At 46.3% G+C, this 24,809-nt stretch overlaps 1 protein-coding gene across 16 annotated transcripts in view; it reads right to left on the reverse strand.

Annotated features, from left to right (window-relative positions):
* Window positions 1-24,809, reverse strand: part of MICAL3 (microtubule associated monooxygenase, calponin and LIM domain containing 3) — a 218,544-nt gene that overhangs the window by 46,964 nt on the left and 146,771 nt on the right. For 12 of the 16 annotated variants that reach the window (XM_064155739.1, XM_064155748.1, XM_064155746.1 and 9 more), the window contains 3 exons: window positions 12,938-13,133; window positions 6,132-6,355; window positions 1,846-1,983 (listed from right to left, as the gene is read on the reverse strand). In XM_064155739.1, coding sequence (XP_064011809.1) covers window positions 1,846-1,983; window positions 6,132-6,355; window positions 12,938-13,133 — 558 coding nt within the window. Of the gene's footprint in view, window positions 1-1,845; window positions 1,984-3,366; window positions 5,037-6,131; window positions 6,356-12,937; window positions 13,134-24,809 lie in introns of those variants that run through there. The other 4 variants (XM_064155747.1, XM_064155745.1, XM_064155754.1 and 1 more) reach the window with 3 other exon arrangements.

Genomic DNA, 24,809 nt, shown 5'->3' on the forward strand with positions numbered 1-24,809 from the left:
GAAACTTGCAGCATACCCAGAACTACCTACTGGTGACAGCCCTTCAAAAAACCAACCTGCTGCTCTGCTTGCCCACAGCTGCACTGTAAGACAAAATCACTGAAGTGGCTAATCTAGCGCTCAAGATCGTCCTAGTTTTAGGAGGAGGAAAGGAAACAGTGCCTTCCATCCCAAATTAAGCTGGAAAGACCACAAAATTCATTTTGGAGGGATCAGCTTTTGCTGGCAGACTTAGCAATACACTGTGGAAAAGCAGAAATTATTAAATAGAAATGAAAATCAAAATTTGGAATCTGTAGTGATAGAGACCTTCAGGCAGAAGCTAAAGTAACCTCCCTTGTAGCAAGCTTAAGAAACTGTCTCAACAGTTTTTACTCAGTTTTTAAACATGAAGCAGCTCCTCCAACCATACTGAATGTTCTAGATTGTTGAACACAGCCCATTTCTGTGGTTGCAGTGGGAAGGAAATACTCATTTTATTTGTAGAGAGCAGATTTCACCCCAGAAAATCCCAGCGCATTCTACACACTGCAATTATCAGCATAGCCAAACTCATCTGCAACTGTGTACCAAGTTGGGTACACAGGATTAAAACAAGCTCCAGTATCTAGAACTAGGGGGAAAAGACAATTATCTGGAATGGAATATGACCAAGCACCACGAGGTAAAGCCCTAAGCTTTTTTAATAAAGCTCAGTCATGAAGTTGATTTCTCACCCCTTCCCACAGCATACTTACCCTCTCTAGGAGACTGGCACCACAACTAAGGACTGTGAGAGAAGACCACTACTCAAAGTGCATGGTTAACTCTGAAACAGCCTAGGCTTCTGAACAGGTAAGGCAGCTATGACAGTACTTACCTTAAGACACACTGTAATATAGATGAGAACAAACTCAGGGTGGAGGTGCTTACAAGAGAGCTACTACACTACTGGCATTTTCTCCCTCCAGAGTTTTCCCTGGCAGCTCAAAGGTGCCACCTCACTTTAAGATTTGACAGGATATCTGGTTTTAAACTCAGGAAGTCAAAACCACTACTGATCAGATTTGCAAGCCCTTTGAACCCCATCACCCCCTACTAAGACCAGATGCAATTATACACTTTGAAAAGTAGCAGCAGAGAAATAATCTCAGTACAGAAGCTGGTGCTGCTCAGTCCTTGCTGTAGCAGCTACACAATACAGCCCTTCAGCTCTCTCTAGAGAGAAGCACAGACCTCACTGCCACCAAGAGCACCACAGCTTCTCTTACTGAAGTCAGTCACCATGGGCTGGTTGCCAGCACTACCAAATCATGTGTGAGGGACTTCTTAGGGTGTCAGGTAGTGGTAGGACTGGGGGGAATGGAGCAAAACTCTAAGTGGGGAGATGCAGATTGAATGTTAGGAAGAAGTGGTGAGAGACTGGCACAGGTTGCCCAGGGAGGTGGTGGAAGCCTCATCCCTGGAAGTTTTTAAGGCCAGGCTGGATGTGGCTCTGAGCAACCTGATCTAGTGCGAGGTGTCGCTACCCATGGCAGGGGCGTTGGAGATGTATGATCTTCCAACCCTGACAGTTCTATGATTCTGTGTAGTGAGGAAAACTCAAGACAGTCAAAGCAGACAGGCAAACAGGTCAGAAGAAATCACACCACCACGAAGCTGAGAAAGCAGTCATTTCAAGTAGACACTGATCCAGAAAGTGAAATGCTTAACCAAGTGTCATTTCAGGGTAACTTGAAAGCGGCTCCTTGCAGTAACTGCTGCCCCTGAGGAGGTGCACTGCTCTTGAAGGGCGCAGAGACAGCAGAGTTAAACAGCTGCAGTGGTGTTCCAGGAACTGATGGTGAGCGGCTTGGGGGAGATTACCTCTAGAGGTGGAGGACTTTGAGGTTGGGACCATTTTTTCCTCCTCCTCTTTTTCACGGATGTGTGTCCAGTGCACATCTGCCAGGATCTCCAGAGGATCAACCGGATTTACAATCTGCTGCAGCCTAAGGTGTCCAGCTAGGAGGAGGAGGTGGACATGGAATAGCAGGTTGTAGGCAGGGTGTGTGAAGGGCAGGGAGGAAAAGATGGGAAAACAATGAAGAGGGAAGGTAACACACCATAGGAGAGGGAATAAGACAAAAAAAGAGATCATATTATTGGCTAAGATCAGTTTGCAAGGCAGACAGAAAAAGCTCAGCGTTGTGTGCGCACACAGGTACCCATACAGCACTCCTCACTCTTCCCATCCAAGCTGAAGAACGCCATTCCAAGGCAGAGGAATGCTACTGAAAACGTCAGCAGAGGTTGTCTCTATGGCAAGCAGCTTTGCTGAAATGAAAGACATTCTCTGGGTGTCCAACAGTATGTGGTATGGAAATACCAACCGAGGAGAAATTTCCACCTCCTTCTGCCTCCTCGATATGACTACTGCCAAAGACATCTTGCTGTTAAAGGCAAGGGTCAATCTGCACTATAGTTTGATGCACCAAAACAAAAGGTCTTCCATTCCCTACTACGAGGTTAAGCACTCCTTTCTCCTCTGAATACATCTCTCTCTGTGAATTAGAGTACATGATGGATCTCAAAGCTTCTCGTATGTGTGTATGCACACACTTGAGCACTTAAACTACATTAATCCCTGTTCCTTTGGACTGGCTTGTTCCAGGGGTACTTTCTGAAGAATAACAGCACTTTCATTATGACATAACAGCCCTCCCACTTCCCTTGAAGGGACTTTCTCTTGCAGAAATGAATTTGTTTAAAAGAAATGACATTACTCCTTAGTTACCTGCCCACACAAAGTTCAGCTATTTACGGAGTGCCAAAGGGAGCAACGGATATCTAAAGCAACTTGCAGCTTGTTTAACTGCTGCAGAATGCCCACCTTGGAATAATCTACCTTGAAGTATTAGACTCATAGACCTTGTCTCTATTGCTATCTGCTCTGGGAGTACACCTCAGGTTTTATTTACTCATAATGAAATAAATCCTTTTCTGGGGGACAGGTGTTAAGCATCTGCAGGAGTGGTCTTCACAAGCAAATGACTCATCCTGAAAGGAAAACCTCCACATTACAGAGATGGAAGTAATTTTTCACAACAGCTGAACAACAAATGAGTAGGGCAAAATATTGTTCCAGCAGTTTAGAAGCCCCAAAAGCAGTTAGTGTTCATATGGTGCACTAGTGTTTGAAGGAATCATGAAACAGCAGCAGCCTTCAGAGGCTGCACTTATTTTTTCTTGCTGTCTCATTTTAAAGAAGTTACTCTCCCTCTGCCATGTTTTCCCCAGACACCACCAGGTGTTTGGGACTTCTGTTTCAGAAATCACTGTGTGTGAGATCAGGCATTTAAACTACAGAAGAAAACAGCCAGGGGAACTGCAGGAAGAGCAGCTGGTTATTAAATGGGAAAAGGGTTCAGAGGCACAGACTCAAATGCAGAGGGGAGTTCACAATTTAGCCAGGTACTTAGCAGCTTTATGTCTGTCAGCTCAGCAGAGAGGTTTTGTATCAACCACATCCTGCAGGGACAGGAACCTGGGCTTTTTTCTGTACCAAAGCACTCGCATGCAGGCCCCAGGATGAGTAGAGTTAGCATTTGCATTGCCACAGAACTCTGTGTTAAAAGGTTTAGGCTTGCCAGCAACGGCCAAGAAGTACATAGGCACTCAGCAAGGCTTGGGAAGAGCAGGACCCACATGATCTGCATGCTTTAAAAGAGATTCCCTCTGGGATTTAGAGCAGTGTAACATACACACCTTCAGTTACTCCCAGTCTCTAGGCAGAGGCCTGAACTTGTCCTGATTAGGACTTGGCTCCTTCTCACCTTTTCTAGCAAAGAAGGAGCGGCACAGTTGGCCGTGATGGCAAGAGGCAAGATTAGTGTCTCCTCCAGCTCCAGATGCTTGACAAATTCAAATGACACCTGGCATAGCCTTCCACTAAGGCTGCCTGCTATGCCTTGCAGGAAGCTGGACATGAATTGCATTAACTTGTTCCATGCTAGCACCCATCACCACTTGATAAGCAGCAGGCAGTCTCAATGTTTAAATGGAACGAGAAGCTCCCCACAAATCAGCTCCCTGAGGGCCAGGTCTGAAGCATATCAGCAACTGCAAGGGGGGAAGCTTATACAGTTATGCTCTACAGCCACCTTGTTAATACTTCTCATTCTTACCAGCAGAAAGTTCAATTAGAAAAAAATATAACACCTTTTTTCTCCCTTTTTCAACAACAACAAAGGCCAGAAGCCAAGCTGCAGTTGTTACAACCTAAGCTGGAAAATATGCAGTTTGAGAACTGCACATGCCCCCTTACATCCAGGAAGGCATTTGGCTTTTCCTCTGACATATTCTGGCTCTAATGAACCACACTGAAGGAATAAGGGCTTAACAAGATACTAGTGCTTAAAAAAAAACCCAACCCAACTATCAGAAATAAACTACAGGAGACTGAAAGATGGAGAACAACATAACCAGTTAGATTGGAATGCTCAGATTGATTTTATGTCCATTATATGACTGAAAAATCCTGGGGGTTGTCAAAGCTTTATTAGCTTCCCCCACTGATTCTCCCCAGAGACACACACTCAAAGCACAGCAACTAAAATGCAAGTTTGCTGACACAGACATCTGAAAGCAGCATTTCTGATGTGTCCCATGTGTCATAGGTGCAATCAATCTGTGTATGGAACATATCTGAATTCATAAATATGTGGGGGTCATTGTACATTACAAATGGTCCAGGCTTTCTAGACCTTTCCTGAAGTATTTAGCTTTATCTTCTTTCTTAAACCAGTGGCAATGTCAGACCTGCTACATGGCACTTGGACAAGGAGATCTAGATAACAGCTACTGAATCAGTTTTTAGGGAGCCAGTAAAGAAATTAAATACAACACAAACTTCTCATGTGGGACCTGCTCTTGAAAACCTTCCCCATTCCTTCAGGGAAACAGAGGTGAAGGTTGTATGTGGGTACCTTTAAATGTACCCGTGTCCTCTTCATTTGAGAGATGTTGAAGCCAGAGACCTTGCTGCAGCTCTTTCTCCCAAGGGCAATACTCTCCCTCTACAGCAGAGGGAGCCACACATCCACATCAACCACCAGCCAAGCGTGAACACACACAAGCGATGGAGAGAGAGAGAGAGAGGGAGAGAGAGAGGGAGAGAGAAAGGACAGGATCAGAGAGAGACTGCCTGGGAACTCCCCATACTCCCGCTACATTCAAAGTGCCTGACAAGAACACTGCTTGAACAGAAGAGTCCATCCAAGAACACCATGGTTTAGCAGACTAAACACACAGACAGGCAAGTTACCATCTTCAAAAAGCAGTCTGGAATTCCACAATCCTCAGTTATGGAGATGCAGCTCCTGCTTTGAAAAAGCAGCCAACCAGCCTGCAGAGCTCATCAACCAAACCTCCACTGAGACTCCAAAAAATGGATCTCTGCTTGCATTAGGCAGCCAAAGACCTTTATGAAAAAGATCTTTGGAGTCTGCCAGTCTTCACAAAATGAAATGTGAGTACACAGACAAGAGCAGCGAGAAATCTGGCACGTGGTGAGATTTTGGAACATGTCTATTGTTAGCACAAGCTCTGCATTTTGATGACTCAGACAAACACAAGAGAAGGAGTCTTGCCCTAAGATTTTTCACAGAAATACCTCAGAGGCAAAATAGGAAACATCTAAGGACCTGCTTTTCTCAAGGTCATCTTTTAAACTACGGTGAGATACAAACAGGTGCTCCAGGGACGCCCTGACTGCAGTTACAGGGCACCACCCCTTAGTGAGGCACTGCAAAAGTGCAACAACTGCCTTCAGAACGCTTCCAGGGCTTGCTGCTAAAGAACAAAGGGCACATTCGAATCCAGTTCTCAGTAATAACAAAAACAACAATAAAACAACACAGTGGCACAAAGCTGTAAATTGCCCATGTTGGCATGGTGTATGGGAAGCATACTATGCTGGTACTAGTGGCAAAGGTCCTCTATGTCCAGAATGATCCACCTAAAGCTTTCCTTGACAGTAACTCCCTCAAAAAACCAAAGCAGTAAAAGAAGTGAAAGAGGAAAGGTTGTCCAAGACAAATCATTCTGCATGGCAAAGAGCTCAGTTATCTCTGCTGACTAGGAGAAAGGAAAGACAAATCAGTATGTCTAACCTTCACTTGATTCCTCATCTTCCTCCTCTTCGTCTTCCTCCTCATCCTCTATCTCATGATTTTCCTCAGCCTCAATCTCTTCCTCACTCTTTCCCTTCAGGAGGGCATGGATCCGCACAGCCTCTTTCCATGGCACACCGCCCAAGTCTGACGGGGGTTGCTGAGGCAGAAGCAGTTCATCATCTTCTTCCTCATCTTCCTCCTCCATCTCAGACTCTGAACTACTGTAGAGCATTTAAGAAAAGAGATAAAGAAAGTTAGCTTCCTAAGATCAGTCTGAGGTCAGTGACAAGTCATTTCAATACATACAAACCCCAAAATGACAATGGAAACCACACCACCAATTATCTGCTTTCAGGAGTCCATAGGCTCGTGGGCTGTGAGTGCTGGGCCTTGCCCTGTTGAGTGGGTGAGTGGGTTTGCTAAAGATGGTGAAGCAGCAGCAAAGTGCTTCTGAAGCCAAATCCAAATTATTGCTGTCTACAACTACCTGAAGGGAGGCTGTAGCCAGGTGGGGTTGGTCTCTTCTGCAAGCAGCAGGCAAGCAGCAACAGAACAAGGGGACACAGTCTCAAGTTATGCTGGGGGAAGTATAGGCTGGGTGTGAGGAGGAAGTTGTTGGCAGAGAGAGTGATTGGCATTGGAATGGGCTGCCCAGGGAGGTGGTGGAGTCACTGTCCCTGGAGGTGTTCAAGCAAAGCCTGGATGAGGCACTTAGTGCCATGGTCTGGTTGATTGGCTGGGTGCTAGGTTGGACTGGATGATCTTGGAGGTCTCTTCCAACCTGGTTGATTCTATGATTATTTGTGCAGCATTATCACAATTTGTGACAGCTGAATACAGCAGAAACTACTCTCTTCGTGTTCCTTTGGACAAACAAGTGCAGGAGTTCTTAGTAGTGTCAGAGTGTAGGAGGTCACAGCTTCTGCTAACATTTGGGATAGCTAAGATGGTTTTGACATTTGCTGGGGGTGAACCGTGGATGGCTGTGGGAGTGGAAAGAACACCCAACACAACCATCAGGCCAAAGGATGTGAGCTAAGGAGAGCTGCAGGAAAAAAAACCTACAGAACTCCTCACTTCCCTCCATCAGATGGAACTATGATAGGTGTCCAATTAAGCACACTGTGTACATGGCAGCAAGGCACCGTAGGAAGCAGTGCAAGAATAATTACAATAATGAGCTTAGTATTCCCACAGCTAAGTATAAAACATGCAAAGCAGTCAATCATTAGTGCCTTCACTAGACCTCTCTGTTTAATCCTAACAGCTCCTCTGTGCTCCTGTGTCACCTGCTCTAGGTGATCTTGCTCTGGTAGGGGGGCTGCAGTGGATGATCTCTGAAGGTCCCTTCCAGCCCCTAACATTCTGTGAGCCCGTGATAAACAGCAGGGGCAAGAGCAGGGGCCCATGCAGTGACATTCTGTCCAGCTCACTTTTACATGCTGGACTATCTAGAGGTACTGTGGAGAAAGACACTTGCATTTTTGTCACTGGAAAATTAATGTTAATGACAGCACACTGACAGAACATATCTGCAGGGTGAAAGGGTCCTCTTCCTATCTTTTTCCTTACTAGGTAATTGTCATAAAAGAACTACAGTTATTAAAGCAACATGGCAATGACATCCCAGCTGGGAAAAGAAACACTGTGACCAGCAGGGACAGGAGGGAATCATCCACCTGTGCTCAGCAATGGGGAGGCCACACCTTGAGTGTTGTGTTCAGTTCTGGGTTCCTCACTGCAGGAAGGACATGGAGGGGCTAGAGCATGTCCAGAGAAGGGCAAGGAGTCTGGAGAAGTGCCTGGAGCACCTGGGCTGTGAGGAGTGTTTGAGAGACGTGGGGTTACTCTAGAGAAGAGGAGGCTGAGGGCAGAGCTCATTGCTGTCTGCAGCTCCCTGAAGGGAGGTTGGAGTGAGGAGGGGGCAGCCTCTGCTGCTTGGTGGCAAAGGACAGGAGCAGAGGAAATGGTTCCAACCTGCAGCAGAGGAGGTTCAGGCTGGATGCTAGGGAGTATTTCTTCCCAGAGAGGGTTCTCAGCTCTTGGAATAGCCTTTGCCCAGGGCAGTGCTGGAGTCCCCATCCCTGGAGGTGTTTAAGCAGCCTGTGGAGGTGGTGCTTAGGGACATGGCTTAGCGTTGACCCTGCAGTGCTGGGTCAAAAGCTGGACTGGATGAGCTTCAAGGTCTCTTCCAGCCAGATGTTTTCTGTGATTTTTCTGTGACATCTTAAAAGTCCCAAATTCATCTGCTTGTGAATGACTGAAGTGGTCCACCCAAACACACTATTCTATTTCCACACAGACAAGAGAGCAAACCAACAAGTTGAAACCAACAAAGCTTAAGTTTCATGTAAATCTATAAAGCAGAACTTGCACAGCTGGGATTGTATTTGCCATTCCCAGGTTTTGCCACAGAATGTGACAAACATTCTTGAGACACAGTCTCAAGTTGTGCCAGGGAAAGTATAGGCTGGATATTAGGAGGAAGTTCTTCACAGAGAGAGTCATTTGGCATTGGAATGGGCAGCCCAGGGAGGTGGTGGAGGCACTGTCCCTGGAGGTGTTCAAGAAAAGACTGGGTGAGGCACTTGGTACCATGGTCTGGTTGACTGGATAGGGCTGGGTGCTAGGTTGGACTGCATGAGCTTGGAGGTCTCTTCCAACCTGGTTGATCCTATGATTCTATGAAACTGATAGCTTTACAAAAACATACAGTATCACTCCCTATTACACTGCAGATAAACATACTCAGGTGAAGAACTTCCATTAGCCTGACATCACACAAAATATCATATTTACATCATTTCATTCATCTACTTGCCTGAGAGACAATTTGATAGGTAAGCTCACAAGAAAAAAAAACACTTATTCATGCTTTGATTGTTGCCTGTTTCTGTCACAGGATCACAGGATGTTAGGGGTTGGAGGGGACCCAAAGAGATCATTGACTCCAACCCCCCTTGCCAGAGCCAGAGTACACAATCTAGCAGAGATCACAGAGGAATCCATAGGCTCTTAAATTCTCCTCACTGTATATATATTGAGCATATATATTTTGAGCATATATATTTTGAGCATATATATATTGAGCATATATATTTTGAGCATATATATATTGAGCATATATATATTGAGCATATATATATTGAGCATATATATTTTGCTCAATTTCCAACCCAATTTTCAAAGCATAAACCAAACACTTCTTTGCAGCAGGTTGTCTTGTGCCAAGCACCAAACACAAGCACTGTGGCACACCATGGCCCCAGTGCCTATTCCAGAAGGAAATATACCCCAAAGGCTTTATGCAGATATCGTCACAGAGATATAACAAGCTGTACCCTCCCTTTCCTGATAAACTCTCCCACCCTCTGGTGTGGAAATAAACCTGACAGGTGCAGCATGCTGAGGTTTTTGTGAGCTGTCAATTAGGTTTACTGCTGTCCCAACTGTTGCTGTGAGTGCTGAACGGGATGAGCTGCTGCTCATCAAGCAGCCACCTTATGGCACAGAGTATCGCCGACACACATTCTGCACCCCACAGCTCACTTTGCTGCCCTTGGCTTTTATTTATAACTGGGGGGTTGTTTGACCTTTGAGGACTGAGAAATGAGAAACTGAAAGACAGCAGTGAGATGGCCTGGTAGAGTAGGTATTCCTTTCAAATGGCAACCCTGTGCCATAGAATTAATTCAGCCTTTGAAACTTCCCTACACCTCCAAACAGAAACCAGAAGACCAAAGCAGGCTGCTTTATTCGTGCAAGCAGCTGAACAGCACATTAAAAAGTTTTACCTACACAGACTTAGTGTTGAGGTGAGGAATCAAAATCTAAATTGTGGAAATCAACCTCTTCTTCTCCATTGCCATGCAGCCTTCCTTCTATGCTGGTTTGAAGCTAACTAGAATGTTTTGGTGAGAAGAATTAGATGATAGACTGTGCAAAGGAAACAATGGTGATGTCACTGTCCCTGGAGGTGTTCAAGAAAAGCCTGGATGAGGCACTTAGTGCCATGGTCTGGTTGACTGGCTAGGGCTGGGTGCTAGGTTGGACTGGATGATCTTGGAGGTCTCTTCCAACCTGGTTGATTCTATGATTCTGCTTCACTCAAAGGCTTGCTGAGTTGTACAAGAACAGTCACACAACAATAGATAACAGTTTGCTCTCTGGCTTTGGGCTGTGCTTCTTTCTCTAACCTGCCATTTGTGTAACTAATCCTTCTGCTTCCTAACCCCCTTGGCTGATCCTCCAAACTCACTTTGAATGTAAGGCAAAATCTGGGGTAAAGTAGAGGGGTGGGAAGAAGGTGGAAGGGTGGTTGGGAGCCCCTCCTAGGGACTCTGGTTTCTGGGAGAGCTGTTGTGTTTCTATATCACTTTTTAACTTGTGTATTTCTGTCTATAGCTGTATAGCTTGTAATAACTGCTTGTATATTGTGCTCAGCTGTAAATATAAAGCTTCATTCCTTAATTTCCAGATCAGCTGGGTCTAGTCTGGGTGATTTTTCCTAAGTGTGGGTCACACACACTTAAGAATGGGTCACGTAAGATGGTGGGTAACACCCAAACCATCACACCTTCAAAACTCCAGATGACACATTGGGAATTACTGCAAGTTAAAGGTGATGGATTAGGCATCTAAAAGGTTTGCTGCCCCTCAAAACTGCACAGTCAGGGTTTGGATGCCTAAATGATTTTTTTTCTCTTGCTGAAGGTTGAAAATACACTTTGAATAGTGTTTTCAGTAAGTTTTCTCTGCAGTGTGTGTAGTCCTAAGCCTATGTGTGATGGGAAGCCCAAAACGTGTGGTCCCTGCTAACGCTTCAGTGACCCTGGAAGCCAGATCCACGGCTCTGTGAGACATGGAAGGAACAACGAGGTCCCCATCTCCTCTGCCTGCTCCTAACCTTGTGTGCCACATCAAGCCAGGGAAGATGATCAAATCAGGGCCTTGGCTGGCTTATTGCAAAGTGAAACTTTTTTTCCTCCTACTGCTGAAAAAGTAGTCAGGCTCCTACTCTCTTTCTTTTGTTAATTCACCCCTTCTGTGAGGTTTCATAGAGCAGCTGGAGGTGAACAAAGCATACTCCATAACTACATCACCTAGAAAAAACTCTTTGTAAGTTGCTTGTCACATTTGGATTTGGGACAGGAATTTTGTCAGGCCAAATAAAAAGGGAATGTGACTTTCTTTTTCCTCTCTATCACAGAGCATGAGTTAGCCACTAAATATTGCTTTTGACATGCAAAATTATGCCCTTCAGTCTACTACAGACAGAAGGACTCCCTTTTAGGGATGTATGTAAAACAAAGGGAGTAACATCCTACCAAAAAAAAACAAAGCAAAACAAATAAAAAGTGCTTTTGAATTGTAATGCAAACCACACAGGAGAGAAGTTAACTTTGGAACCCTCTCCAATCTGAATCCACATTCTGTCTGCTCAAGAGATATTTTAATTTGATAACAGTGAAAAAAAACAACCAAACCAAATCACTTCCACTTTAGGATTGAGCTTTATGGTATTATGGTACTATGGGAGTCTTCCAAACTGCTAAATTTTTGGGCCCAAAGAGTGGTGGTGAATGGTGCCACATCCAGTTGGCAGCTGCGGTGTTCCCCAAGGATCAGTGCTGGGCCCAGTCCTGTTCAATATCTTTATTCATGACCTGGACCAGGGGACTGAGTCCAGCATCAGTAAGTTTGCAGAAGACACCAAGCTAGGAGCAGGTGTGGATCTGTTGGAGGGTAGGAGAGCCCTGCAGAGGGACCTGGACAGGCTGGATGGGTAGGCAGAGGCCAATGGGAGGAGATTTAAAAAGGCTAAGTGCAGAGTTCTGCACTTTGGCCACAACAACCTCAAGCAGCTCTACAGGCTGGGGACAGAGTGGCTGAGAGCAGCCAGGGAGAAAGGGATCTGGGGGTGCTGGTAGATAGTAGCTGAAGATGAGCCAGCAGTGTGCCCAGGTGGCCAGGAGAGCCAATGGTATCCTGGCCTGGATCAGGAGCAGTGTGGCCAGCAGGACAAGGGAGGTTATTCTTACCCTGTACTCAACACTGGTCAGGGCACACCTTGAGTGCTGTGTCCAGTTCTGGGCTCCTCAACTCAAGAGAGTTACTGAGATACTTGAACGTGTCCAGAGAAGGGCAACAAAGCTGGTGAGGGGCCTGGAGCACAGGCCTGTGAGGAGAGGCTGAGGGAGCTGGGGGTGTGCAGCCTGCAGAAGAGGAAGCTCAGGGGTGACCTCACTGCTCTCTACAACTACCTGAAGGGAGGCTGTAGCCAGGTGGAGGTTGGTCTCCTCACAGGCAAGCAGCAACAGAACAAGGGGACACAGTCTCAAGTTGTGGCAGGGGAGGTCTAGGCTGGATGTTAGGAGGAAGTTCTTCACAGAGAGAGTGACTGGCATTGGCATGGGCTGCCCAGGGAGGTGGTGGAGTTGTCATCCAAGGAGGTGTTGAAGAAAAAGCCTGGATGAGACACTTAGTGCCATGGTCTGGTTGACTGGCTGGGGCTGAGGTGCTAGGTTGGACTGCATGATCTTGGAGGTCTCTTCCAACCTGGTTGTTTCTATGATTGGACAGGGCTGGGTGCTAGGTTGGACTGCATGATCTTGGAGGTCTCTTCCAACCCGGTTGATGCTATGCTACTCAGAAGAACAGAAATTACAAGAGAAACTACTTGTGTGCACAAAGCAAACACTTCTAACGGCCTGTGACAGGCAATCTGATAAATAAGAAGCTAAAGGAAAAGAAGGCAAAAGTCTGGTAGGATAGGTACAAAGAGAAGTTCATGGGCAACTCACCTGCTGGGCACATCCTCTTCCGTCCCTTTGTCTAACACACTGCTCAGGTTATGCTCTGCAAGTGTCTCCTCAGGAACCTCCTCCAGCTCCTCCTCGCGCTGCAGGGACAGGCGGTAGTTCTCCAGCTCGATCCGCTCAGGTGTGCCGCGCAGCCGCTTGGCAAGGCTGGGCTCCTCCAGCCCGTTTATGTTAGAACCTACAGAATAAGCCAGTGAATCAAGAGTGAATGCAACGGGCAGAACGGGAGGTTTCTGAGGAGATGGAGCAGCTGGGAGTGAGAAGGGCATGAGGCAGAGGGAGGCATATAAAGCGAGAGAATACCTTGTGCCATTATCCTGTTGGCCACTACTGGCAGAACCTGCTGGGGAAGCCAAACTGCAAAAGGGAATCTTAGTGCTCTTGGCTAACAGTTGCTAAAAGCAATGACCTATGTAGGAGGAGGTTGCTCTCTTCTCTCAGGTGGCCAGCACCAGAACGAGAGGACACAGCCTCAGGCTGTGCCAGGGGAAATTTAGGCTGGAGGTGAGGAGAAAGTTCTTCCCTGAGAGAGTCATTGGACACTGGAATGGGCTGCCCGGGGAGGTGGTGGAGTCGCCGTCCCTGGGGCTGTTCAAGGCAGGATTGGACGTGGCACTTGGTGCCATGGTCTAGCCTTGAGCTCTGTGGTAAAGGGTTGGACTTGATGATCTGTGAGGTCTCTTCCAACCCTGATGACACTGTGATACTAGTTGAAAGATGAGGCACTTGGTGCCATGGTCTAGTTGACTGGCTAGGGCTGGGTGCTAGGTTGGACTGGATGATCTTGGAGGTCTCTTCCAACCTGGTTGATTCTATGATCCTATGAAACAGGGACATTGTAGCTGCAGTGAAGCCTATGTAGGGGAAAGCCTAGCTGCAGACTGGGTATATTCTGCAAGACTCATGAATGCTGTGGAGCAATCCTGCTACGTGTTAAAATTGTTCAGAGTCAGTCTACAGAATTAGGGAACAATAAAGTATTTTAAGTACTTAAGGGAGGTAGAGAATGAAAAAGGTCCACTTGGAGCAAGTTCTAAAACTTTTTATAGGCTTAAATTGTGTTTTAGTCATGATTGTGATGAAGTCAACCACAGGGGAATGTCTAGGTGAGAAGTTTGCAAATACAAACCCTATGAAGCCCAGAAAATTGCAAGGATATGTGGATCAGGTGGAAAAAAGTATCCAGGACCTTCACTGACACTGCAGCCTTCAATGAGTTAAAGTCTAACCTGCACTCATCCATCTCCTTTCAACATTCTTGTATTTTACCTTAAATACTATGCCACTGCTTACACAGAGAGATTTGCCATTGGAATGGGCTGCCCAGGGAGGTGGTGGAGTCACCATCCCTGGAGATGTTCAAGCAAAGCCTGGATGAGGCACTTAGTGCCATGGTCTACTTGACTGGCTAGGGCTGGGTGCTAGGTTGGACTGCATGAGCTTGGAGGTCTCTTCCAACCTGCTTGATTCTATGATTATGATTAACAGAGCCCAACCTCTCCTGGGCTCCTGTTTCAGTCTGCCTTCCTCTCATGAGACAAGCTCCTCAGTGTGCTGATCATCCCCCCTAGCTCTCTGCACCTGTCTCAGTGTGGATTAATCTTTCCAGAACCTGGGTGATGAGAATTGAGCAGTTTTCCAGCTGAGGCTTTATCAGCATAACATACAGGCCTGCCAGAAAACTCTCATCTGACCCACACCGAGCACATGCTTGGCTGTTTACACCTCACATAATGCTGGTGGCTTTTATTTACTGACTGATATTCTGATCATTCTCCTTTATTGCTTCCAACTGATAAGCACCTTGATGGGAGCCAAAATTCTCACCGCTTTCTTAGTGCCTGACCTTGAACTTTCTATTCTTACGTTTCTATTTTTAACATCACAGTCTGTGACATTTTGCAGTTCTTAGTGTATGACATGCTTATCCTCCTCTGCACTGAGGAGGGGTTGAAATGTTCCCTCAGCAATGAATTTCCTTAGTAGATTTATTTTGTCTGACACTAACCTTAGCAAAAGTATCACAAAAATCAGTCCCGAGGTGTTTAGGAGCAAGTTCTGTGCCACAGGAACAGGTTGCCCATGGACGTGGTTGGGCCTCTGTTCCTGGAGATGATTCAAGGTGAGGCTTAATGGGGCTCTGGGCAGCCTGATCTGGTGGAGGATGTCCCTGCTGACTGCAGAGGGGGTTGGACTGGATGAGCTTTGGAGGTCTCTTCCAACCCAGACCATTCTATGATGCTTATTTTTCTGCTGAAACTCCACCATTTTCTCCTTTTTCAATAGAACCTTTTACTCTCTCATTGAAGTTAACTTCTCAGCTACTTGACATTTCATGTACTATCTCCCCTCTTTTTACCCAGTCTAAGCAATTACTTCCCTGTGGCAGCCTTCAGGTGCTTAACTGCAGCCCAGAGAGCTCAGGCACGCTGCGGTTCCCTTGTCAGTGTAAGCCATCCAGCTAGTCCAGCAGAGTCTCTGGTGAATCCATGTCACAGCTTGTGTCACTTACCTTCACAGAGTCAGAGGACTGGACATACAGAATAGTAGTCTTTGGTTATTCCTCCAAAGAAAGTGATTTCTCTATTGTTTAGGTTATCTGAACCTTGTTCAGCCAGCAGTGCTCATGCAGCCCAGAAAGCCAATCATATCCTGGGATGTATCAGGAGGAGTGTGTCCAGCAGATCCAGAGAGAGGATTGCCCTCCCCACCTCTCTACTGCTCTGCTCTTGTGAGACCCCACCTTGAATACTGCATCCAGTTCTGGTGCCCCCTCCATACAGGGAACATAGATCTGTTGGAACGAGTCTAGAGAAGGGCCACAAAGATGATCCAGGGGCTGGAACACCTCTGCTATGAGGATAGGCTGAGGGAACTGTGACTGTTCACTCCAGGGGAATCTCACAACTGCCTTCCAACACCTGAAGGGAACCTACAGGAAGGCTGCAGAGGGACTTTTTACAAGAGTGTCCACCCATAGGACAGGGGGAAATGGATTGAAATTGAAGGAGAATAGGTTGAGATTGGATCTTAGGAAGAAATTCTTCATTAAGAAGGTGGCAAGACTCTGGAATGGATTGTCCAGAGAGGCTGTGGATGTCCCCAGCATGGAGAGGCTTAAAGCCAGGTTGGATGAGACTTTGAGTAAGCTGGGATAGTTGAGAGGTGTCCCTGACCATGGCAGGGAGGTTGAAGCAGAAGATCCCTAAGGCCTCTTCCAGCCTAAGCCCTTCTATGATAGATTTTTTTCCCTCTCTCTTCTTTATCTTCAGGTCATAGTTCTGCCTCCCAGTGGGCACCCAGCACTGCTCTCAGACAGTCAACATGCATCAGCACACCTTGGTTTCATTACAAATTGTAGCCACAAAGTTCATTTTCCTTGCAAAGTTCTTCCACTCTGAGACAAAGATTCTTTGGTCAAATGTTATTTCCATTCCTCACAGTAAACTAATATTGAAATGTTGCTTCCAGTTTCATTTGCTTTAGAATCATAGAATCAGTCAGGGTTGGAAGGGACCACAAGGATCAGCCAGTTCCAACCCCCCTGCCATAGGCAGGGACACCCTACCCTAGAGCAGGCTGCCCACAGCCTCATCCAGCCTGGCCTTAAACACCTCCAGGGATGAGGCCTCAATCACCTCCCTGGACAACCCATTCCAGGCTCTCACCACTCTCATGCTGAACAACTTTCTCCTCATGTCCAGTCTGAATCTCCCCACCTCCAGCTTTGCTCCTTTATTTCCCAGTCCTGCTGCACACTGACTTCTGCTCTCATGTCCAAGCTATTGTCTCAACTGAAACTGAAGGCCAAGTAGTGGCCTGGCTAAACATAAAACTGCTTCTCACATCAGCCCCATCTCCACTGTGGGCACACTTCTGCTTTCCTTTACAGGAATAAGGAATTTCCCTTAAGGAACACAGCTGTTTGCTTTCTTTTCCTTTGCAAACATTTATTTTATCCTTTTACCCTTCTATTCCTTTGCAAACATCTGTTTTAGCCTCACATGTGTTGACCTCTAATCCAGTTTTCATTTTCTTTCTCCACCTTCTGCAGTCTCCCAGTTTATTCCTAAAAGATGTTTTTTTTTTCCCCAGAGCAATTACTTAATCCCAAAACTACAAGGGCCTTGCCATAATCAGTGGCATTTATTTCCAATCCCTTTCCAGAAGGAGCATCTCATAAAGGCAACTGCCAGGAGTGTTCTGCTCTTTTCCATGGTATTATTGAATCCTTTTACAATGTGGGCAATTGAGTGCTGTGCACTCAGCTGGGACTGCAGCACAGGCCACAGAAGCTTGCTCAGGTGGCAGGCAGGAACATATCATAGTATCATAGTATCATCAGGGTTGGAAGAGACCTCACAGATCATCAAGTCCAACCCTTTACCACAGAGCTCAAGGCCAGACCATGGCACCAAGTGCCACGTCCAGTCCTGCCTTGAACAGCTCCAGGGACGGCGACTCCACCACCTCCCCGGGCAGCCCATTCCAGTGTCCAATGACTCTCTCAGGGAAGAACTTTCTCCTCACCTCCAGCCTAAATTTCCCCTGGCACAGCCTGAGGCTGTGTCCTCTTGTTCTGGTGCTGGCCACCTGAGAGAAGAGAGCAACCTCCTCCTGGCCACAACCTCCCCTCAGGTAGTTGTAGACAGCAATAAGGTCTCCCCTGAGCCTCCTCTTCTCCAGGCTAACCAATCCCAGCTCCCTCAGCCTCTCCTCATAGGGCTGTGCTCAAGGCCTCTCCCCAGCCTCGTTGCCCTTCTCTGGACATGCTCAAGCATCTCAATGTCCCTTTTAAACTGGGGAGCCCAGAACTGAACACATGACCTTGCATTTCCTGGGGTGCTGTAGTCTGTCCCATTTCCAGCTGCTAGGACTGATGTGGTGTTAGTGTTTTCAAAGTCTAGTGGAACTGGACTGTCTTTTCGACTGGGATTCATGTTTCAAGTCATCCTCTCTAGGTGGTGATACCAACTCAGCCAAATCTACTTCTGTAGTCTGTGTTACATTCCCCAACTCTGAGTTGACAGTAAGAAGGGAACTGAGTTGGGATATTGCTCTGCTACTTGTAGCTGGCAGTGAAAAAACCCAGAGGGCTCTGGGCAACACCAGATCAACAAGGTGAGGGAAAACAAAGAAGGGATACACTAAAATAACCATAAAGGAAGTCTTTCAAGTATTTGGAACTCTTGATACACAACAGAGCTATCAGATAGGCTCAGCCACTTGAACAGAAGCATCCTCTCACAAGCTGTATTTAACTTGTTCTCTTCTGATGCATATCCTGACACAAAGTCCACAAGCAGAAATAAAACCATGACAGCAAAAAGAGCTTTTTATCCAGCTGATGTTATTTCACTGCTCTCGTTTTCTAGCTATCTTAAGGAGTTTTTGGTCAGCCTTTTCTCACATAAGGAAGTGAAGTGAAAAATTAAACAAGAAAAAAAGTAATGCTTGTTTCAGTGCTGTAGCAACTCGGGTGGGGAGGATGACTGGCAGCACTCTATGGCAAAAAAAAGGACTGGGGGAAAAAAAAAATCAAGCTGTTTCTACTTATTTTGTGATCATACAGAATCTTTCAGGTACATTTTTCCAAATGCAAACCATCACCACCACTATGACTGCTACGCAGAGAACCAAACCAATTCTGTCACAGCACAAATGAGAACTGGGAGGGAATGACTCAATGAAAGAGTGTTACACAAACAACTCAAAAGATGGAAAAGTCTACCTGAACTTCAATGCAAGAGGATACAGTCTTCTCACAAAGAGTGAAAGACAGAGGAAGGACATTCCCAGCACTTCCTCTGACTAGTTTATGTATCACTGAAGGTTAGGGGTTGAAAGGGACCTCGGAAGCTCACTCAGTCCAAGCTCCCTGCCAGAGCAGCATCACCTAGAGCAGATCACACAGGAACACATCCAAGCACATAGAATCATAAAATCAACCAGGTTGGAAGAGACTTCCAAGATCATCCAGGCCAACCCATCACCCAGCCCCATTCAGTCAACTAGATCATGGCACTAAATGCCCCATCCAGTCTTTTCTTGGGGACCTCGAGAGTGAGACTCCACAACCCCCCTGGGCAGGCTGTTCCAGTGTTCTATCACCCTCACAGGGAAACAGTTTTCCTCGTGTTTCCATGGAACTTCCTGTGGCTAAACTTTCACCAGTGACCCTTGTGCTGTCATTGGGCATCACCCAGCAGAGCCTGGCTCCAGCCTCTTGACACTCAGCCTTTACATATTGATCAACATGAAGGAAGTCACCTCTCAGGCTCCTCCTCTCCAAGCTCCAAAGCCTCAGCTCCCTCTGACTCTCCTTGTAAGGAAGATGTTCCATTCCCTTCATCATCTTCTTGTCTCTGTGCTGGACTCACTCAAGCAGTTCCCTGAGGTCCTCCTTGAACTGAGGGGCCCAGAACTGGACACAATATTCCAGATGTGGACTCACCAGGGCAGAATAGAGGGGCTGGAGAACTTCTCTTGACCTACTAACCACAGCCCTTCTAACACACTTCAGGATGGCATTGGCCTTCCTGGCCACCAGAGCACATTGCTGGTTCATGGTCAACCTCCCAGGTCCTTTTCCCCTTCACTGCTCTCCAACAGGTCAGTCCCCAGACTGTACTGGCTCATGGGGTTGTTCTTGTCCAGGTGCAAGACTCCACACTTGCCCTTGTTGAATTTCATTCCATGTCTCCCTGCTCAACTCTCAGCCTAAGTCTCACTACATATCCACATCCTTTAGCTACAGGGTTGGCCACATCCTCCCGTTTGCAAGGTAAACAGCTCTCTGTTGGAGAGCACTATACAGAAATGCAGCCCACTGCCAGTTTCAGCGAGGAATTTTGCTTTATACAGATCATTTGGTCTATTGGCTCTGTTTCTGAAAGGTGCCATGAAGAACTACCTCGCTAGCTGCAAAGCCATGGTCAAAGTTGTTACCACAGGTGACACAGGAGCAGTGCTGCTGACAGCCAGCTTGCTGCACCACAAAGCCAGCCAGCATCAAAGGAAAAGTGCTACAGCTCACCAAGTTACAGAGTGAAAGTGTGAGATGCAAGCAGCGCCAGGATGAGCAGAAGACAAATGATTTGCTCATATTATGCTCTAAAGTTCCTAAGAAACCTTGCAAAGAGACTTTTCTACCCTCCTTTCCTCCACAGTGCTTGAGGCATGGGTGAGGCTTACTCCAGTGCAGTGCCGGCAGACATTAAAGCCTATTCTCTAGTGTTCCTCTGGAGGGGAAAGGTGCCTCTCAAATCACTATCTTGCATTCCCCAGACTGCACTGTACATTGCACCCAGTATCTCAGTCTCAGTTGAGAGAGAAGGGGTGGATGAGGTTGCATTTGCCAGGAGGAAAAATACAATACTGCTGCTAGACAGAGACAGAAGCTACCTTAAACCGAGAGCAGCTTCTCGGATCAAATCATCTGCTGCAAGCACTCAAAACAGGACACACTTTAAAACCTGATTCTTTACTTAGGAGTAAGTCAGTGGGAAATGAACTTCTCACAGATCATCTGCAGGGAAGTGTTTTTTGTAAAGAGGCCAGGCTGTTGTGCTGCTGCATGAAAGCTGCCAGAGTCCTTTATCTGAGCCTTGACACAGCCTGTCTCCGGCAAGGGTAACTGTATGATCAGAGATAAAATTCCTACCCTGCACGGCTCCTGGCCTGCCTGCAGCATGTGTCCTGTTCCAACAAGGTTGCCAATTACTGGAAGGCTTGATAAGCTCCTTGGGAGAGAGGATTCCACCTTGATTTCCCTCCCAGTACTGCTCCACTCTGTAAAAATCTATGAACTCTTCTCATGAGCTACATGACATCTTGCCAAGGTTACTCCCTCTGCTAGTTTGAGCCTAGCTGGGATATTTTGGTGAGAAGAATTAGATGCTAGGCTGTGAAAAGGAAACAATGGTGATGGCTGCTGCACTCATAAGCTTGCTGAGATATATAAGAACAAGAACATAAACATAAATAACACAGTTTGCTCTACTTGCTTTGGGGCTGCACTTCTCTCTCTCTCTAACCTGCCATTTGGGTGAATAATCCTTCTGCTTCCTAGCCCCCCCCCCCAGACGACCCTTCAAACTCACCTTGAACATAAGGCAAAGTCTGGGGTAAGGTAGAGGGGTGGGAAGAAGGTGGAAGGGTGGTTGGGAGCCCCTCCTGGGGACTCAGGTTTCTGGGAGGGCTGTTGTGTTTCTGTATTACCTTTTTAACTTGTGTATTTCTGTCTATAGCTGTATAGATTGTAAATACCTGCTTGTATCTTGTGCTAAGCTGTAAGTATAAATCTTCATTCCATTTCCAGCAGCTGAGTCTAGTCTGGGTGATTTTCCTAAGTGTGGAACACACACACTTAAGAATGGGTCACTTAAGATGGTGAGTAACACCCAAACCATCACACTCCCTGGCATGACAGCTGCTGAAGATGCAGAAGAACAGAGGGAATCTCAGAATAACAAATTCACAGCATCACAGTATCATCAGGGTTGGAAGAGACCTCACAGATCATCAAGTCCAACCCTTTACCACAGAGCTCAAGGCTAGACCATGGCACCAAGTGCCACGTCCAACCTTGCCTTGAACAGCTCCAGGGACGGCGACTCCTAGAATTTACTTATCACTAATCTTGCAGTACCCAATCTGGCAAGACTGCAAGCCCTCCAAATTAAATATTATCTCAGTATTTTCATAAAGTCATAGAATCAACCAGGCTGGAAGAGGTCTCCAAGATCATCCAGTCCAACCTAGCACCATTGCAGACTTAGTTGTGGTCTTGGGGAGGTTCAGCAATTCAGACAGAGGAATCATAGACTCAACCAGGTTGGAAGAGACCTCCAAGATCTTCCAGTCCAACCTATGATCATCCAGTCCAACCTACTGAGTCTACTGTGAAACATATGCAAAAAGAGGGGGGGAAGGAATTAATCCAGAATGCAGATTTTGCTGCAGATTTCTCACATACTGTTCTTTTATGAGAAGGTGAAACACTGAACCTGTTTGTTCTCACTCATGTTTTCCAAACTCTTCAATTGCTTCTACCCTCACCCAAGTGTTTGAGAACACAGCCATGTCAGTGTCCTGGATACCACGAAACTCCTCTCACTCCGTGGTTTGAATGGGAGAGGAAAGGCACAAAAAACCTGTTTCCCCCCACACTCATCCACCCTGCAGGCTTGAAGTGTGGGGAGCAAAGGGTCCTTCTGGCAGGAGGGGTGCGCCGTGCGGATGCCCGCGCTGGAGTTGGGCTGGGCATTGGCTGTGCTCTTTGCGCCTAGGCAGTTGTAACTCGACTATGTTGGGGTGTTTCCCGCCTTGGGGTTCCTGCCTTAGAGTTCTCCCCCACCTGGATAGTTCCTGCAGAGAGAGTCCCCTGGTGCTGTGAAGGACAAGCTCCCCAGGGACCAGACCACCCCTGCTTTGGAAAGCTTCCCACCATAAGCACTCTTTTGTGCAAGCCTAACAGGCCTAACGAGCCTCGGATGTCTTTTGAAGGAGAGAGAGCTGGCAAGCATCTGGACTGCCATTGGAATGGGCTGCCAGGGAGGTGGTGGAGTCGCTGTCTCTGGAGGTGTTCAAGAATAGCCTGGATGAGGCATTTAGTGCCATGGTCTAGTTGACTGGCTAGGGCTGGGGGATAGGTTGGACTGGATGACCTTGGAGGTCTCTTCCAGTCTGGTTGATTCTATGATTCTCTCAGGCAGCCTGGCTCACCTGTGAGTAGTGACCTTTCTGCTCAGCCTGACTGATACTGGGAAAGCTGTGTTTATATTACAGCTTAGCCTTTTCCATTCCCTGACTTCTAATAAAGCCAAATTTATCTACATCATCCTTTGTAAGATATCCTCAATGAAACTGAGTCTGCTAATAAAGCTAAATTAATTTCTGTCTATAGTTTTGGGGTTCAGGAAAATAACATACATCTATTTTTATATATATTCCTGACTTGGCCACGTTAATTCCCTGCCTCCACAACAGTCAGGCACAAGAGCTCCTACTGAAACAGCAGCATATTGCACAGGACAAAGTAGAGATGGCAGATGGGAACTTTTCTCAGGGAGTTTAAAAGTCACAACGAGCTCCGAGTCAGGAATGCTCAGATTCCATTGGCATTCACTTCCAAGACATGTCTTTTGGGGTGAGGTTTCTGGAGTGTGTTTATAGTCCAGTGAACATTATCACCAAGGTCTAGAGAAGGCAGCAAATGAGATCCAGCAGCATTTTTTAGGCTTCTCATTTTTCATTTGTGTCAATGTCTAATTGAGTTGCATTTTTTTGCCTCAGAAACTTCATCACCCTCACTCACTTCAATTCCATTAACTGCCTCTTAGTATTCCGACTCCACTTCGCATCCAAGGTCTTCAAAATGTGTTATAAGTACTACCACATCAAAACAAACCTATTTTGGAAGTGCTGCAGAGGCAGTGCACAAGTCCAGACACAGAGACTAAATACCAGGAAGACAGTCTCACAACAGACCGGTGGCAGTGCCAGGAACAGGATCCAGAACACCCATTCCTAAATCCTTCCCTCTCAGCTTTAGTTTAACTAAAGACAAAACACTTTGAAGAAAGAAAGGGACTAAGATATGATAGATTTTCAGCATAATTACTACATGGTTTACATAAGCAGCTTGAGCAATGGCACCTCCTAGGAGATACTCACTGCACTCAGCAATGTTAAAAGTCTTAATACCTGCTGTTGGATGCTGCACATATTAAACCAGTAAGTCATTTAGAACATTCCATTACAGTAAGAGCAACTCATTTCTTCTGAGAGATGCAGCCACAAATCCTTTCCTTAATCCTCTCCAAAGTCAGTATCCAGCTACTGCTAAATTTTTGTCCTGCACAGAAAGAAATACACAGATGGCAGCACTGAACTGCAAAACCACACTAAAAGGGATGGATTTTTTAAGGGTCAGAAGGTTCTTTAAGGTTTCAAGTACAGATTTGTCCACTCTTTAAACTTTATCTTGTAAGAAGCATCTCCAAAAAAAAAATCACTGAAAGGAGACCAGCAGGTCTGGGAATTGAATTCTTGTCCCTGCTTGTTTCCACAGCCTCACATCATATACTGCAGAGCTGCACATGTCCTGGCAGGATCCTCTCAATTCAGTTTAAGTCAAAACCTGCTCCAACAGAAGTAAAAATGCATCTCTTTGAACCTAAATACTTAGCAGTCATCAAGAGTCAATGCTACACTGATCTCATGCCTCAACCTTCTCTCTTGCTATCCTGGGCTGTTCCCAAGCCCTCAGGAAGCCTGAATTACACAGCTGTAATAAGAAGTCATCAAATCTTGAACTTCCTGGTGTCTGTTTCCAATATGATCCATTCTGCTGAATACAAAGTCCTGAATTCAAAGAGGGCAGTTTGAAAGAAGTCTATTGGCAAGCAAGATGTTGGCAGCACCCATGCACAGGACTCAAAATGAGCTCAAAGCTGAAGGTGGCCCCATTGGAATTCTTCTGTAATGCATATAGAAGGACAGTAAACAGGAACTAATTATGCTTTCAGGAGATATGCTCTACTGAGCCAGAGCTCTTGGGAGTTTGATATGGGAATTGCACACATGCAAACTGTCTTATGTACATAAAAGTTGGATTTGATCAATACAACTGTACTTAAACTGGCATTTAAAACCTAGGGAATCAAGGAGCAGAGAGCACAGCAGAGCAGCTCCTTCCAGCCTCCTAGATAAAAAAAGGGGGTTGCCACAGGGCAGTTGAGAGCTCCAGAGTCATACCAAGGCTCAGGCCACAAACTGCCCATCTAGCAATTCTCCCCAGCAAATGAGGTACCTCAGCAGTGAGATGGGAAGAATAAGCTGTGCAGACAGA

This window comes from Pogoniulus pusillus, chromosome 15 (genome assembly GCF_015220805.1).
Source record: "Pogoniulus pusillus isolate bPogPus1 chromosome 15, bPogPus1.pri, whole genome shotgun sequence".
NCBI classification, from domain to species: Eukaryota; Metazoa; Chordata; class Aves; order Piciformes; family Lybiidae; genus Pogoniulus; species Pogoniulus pusillus.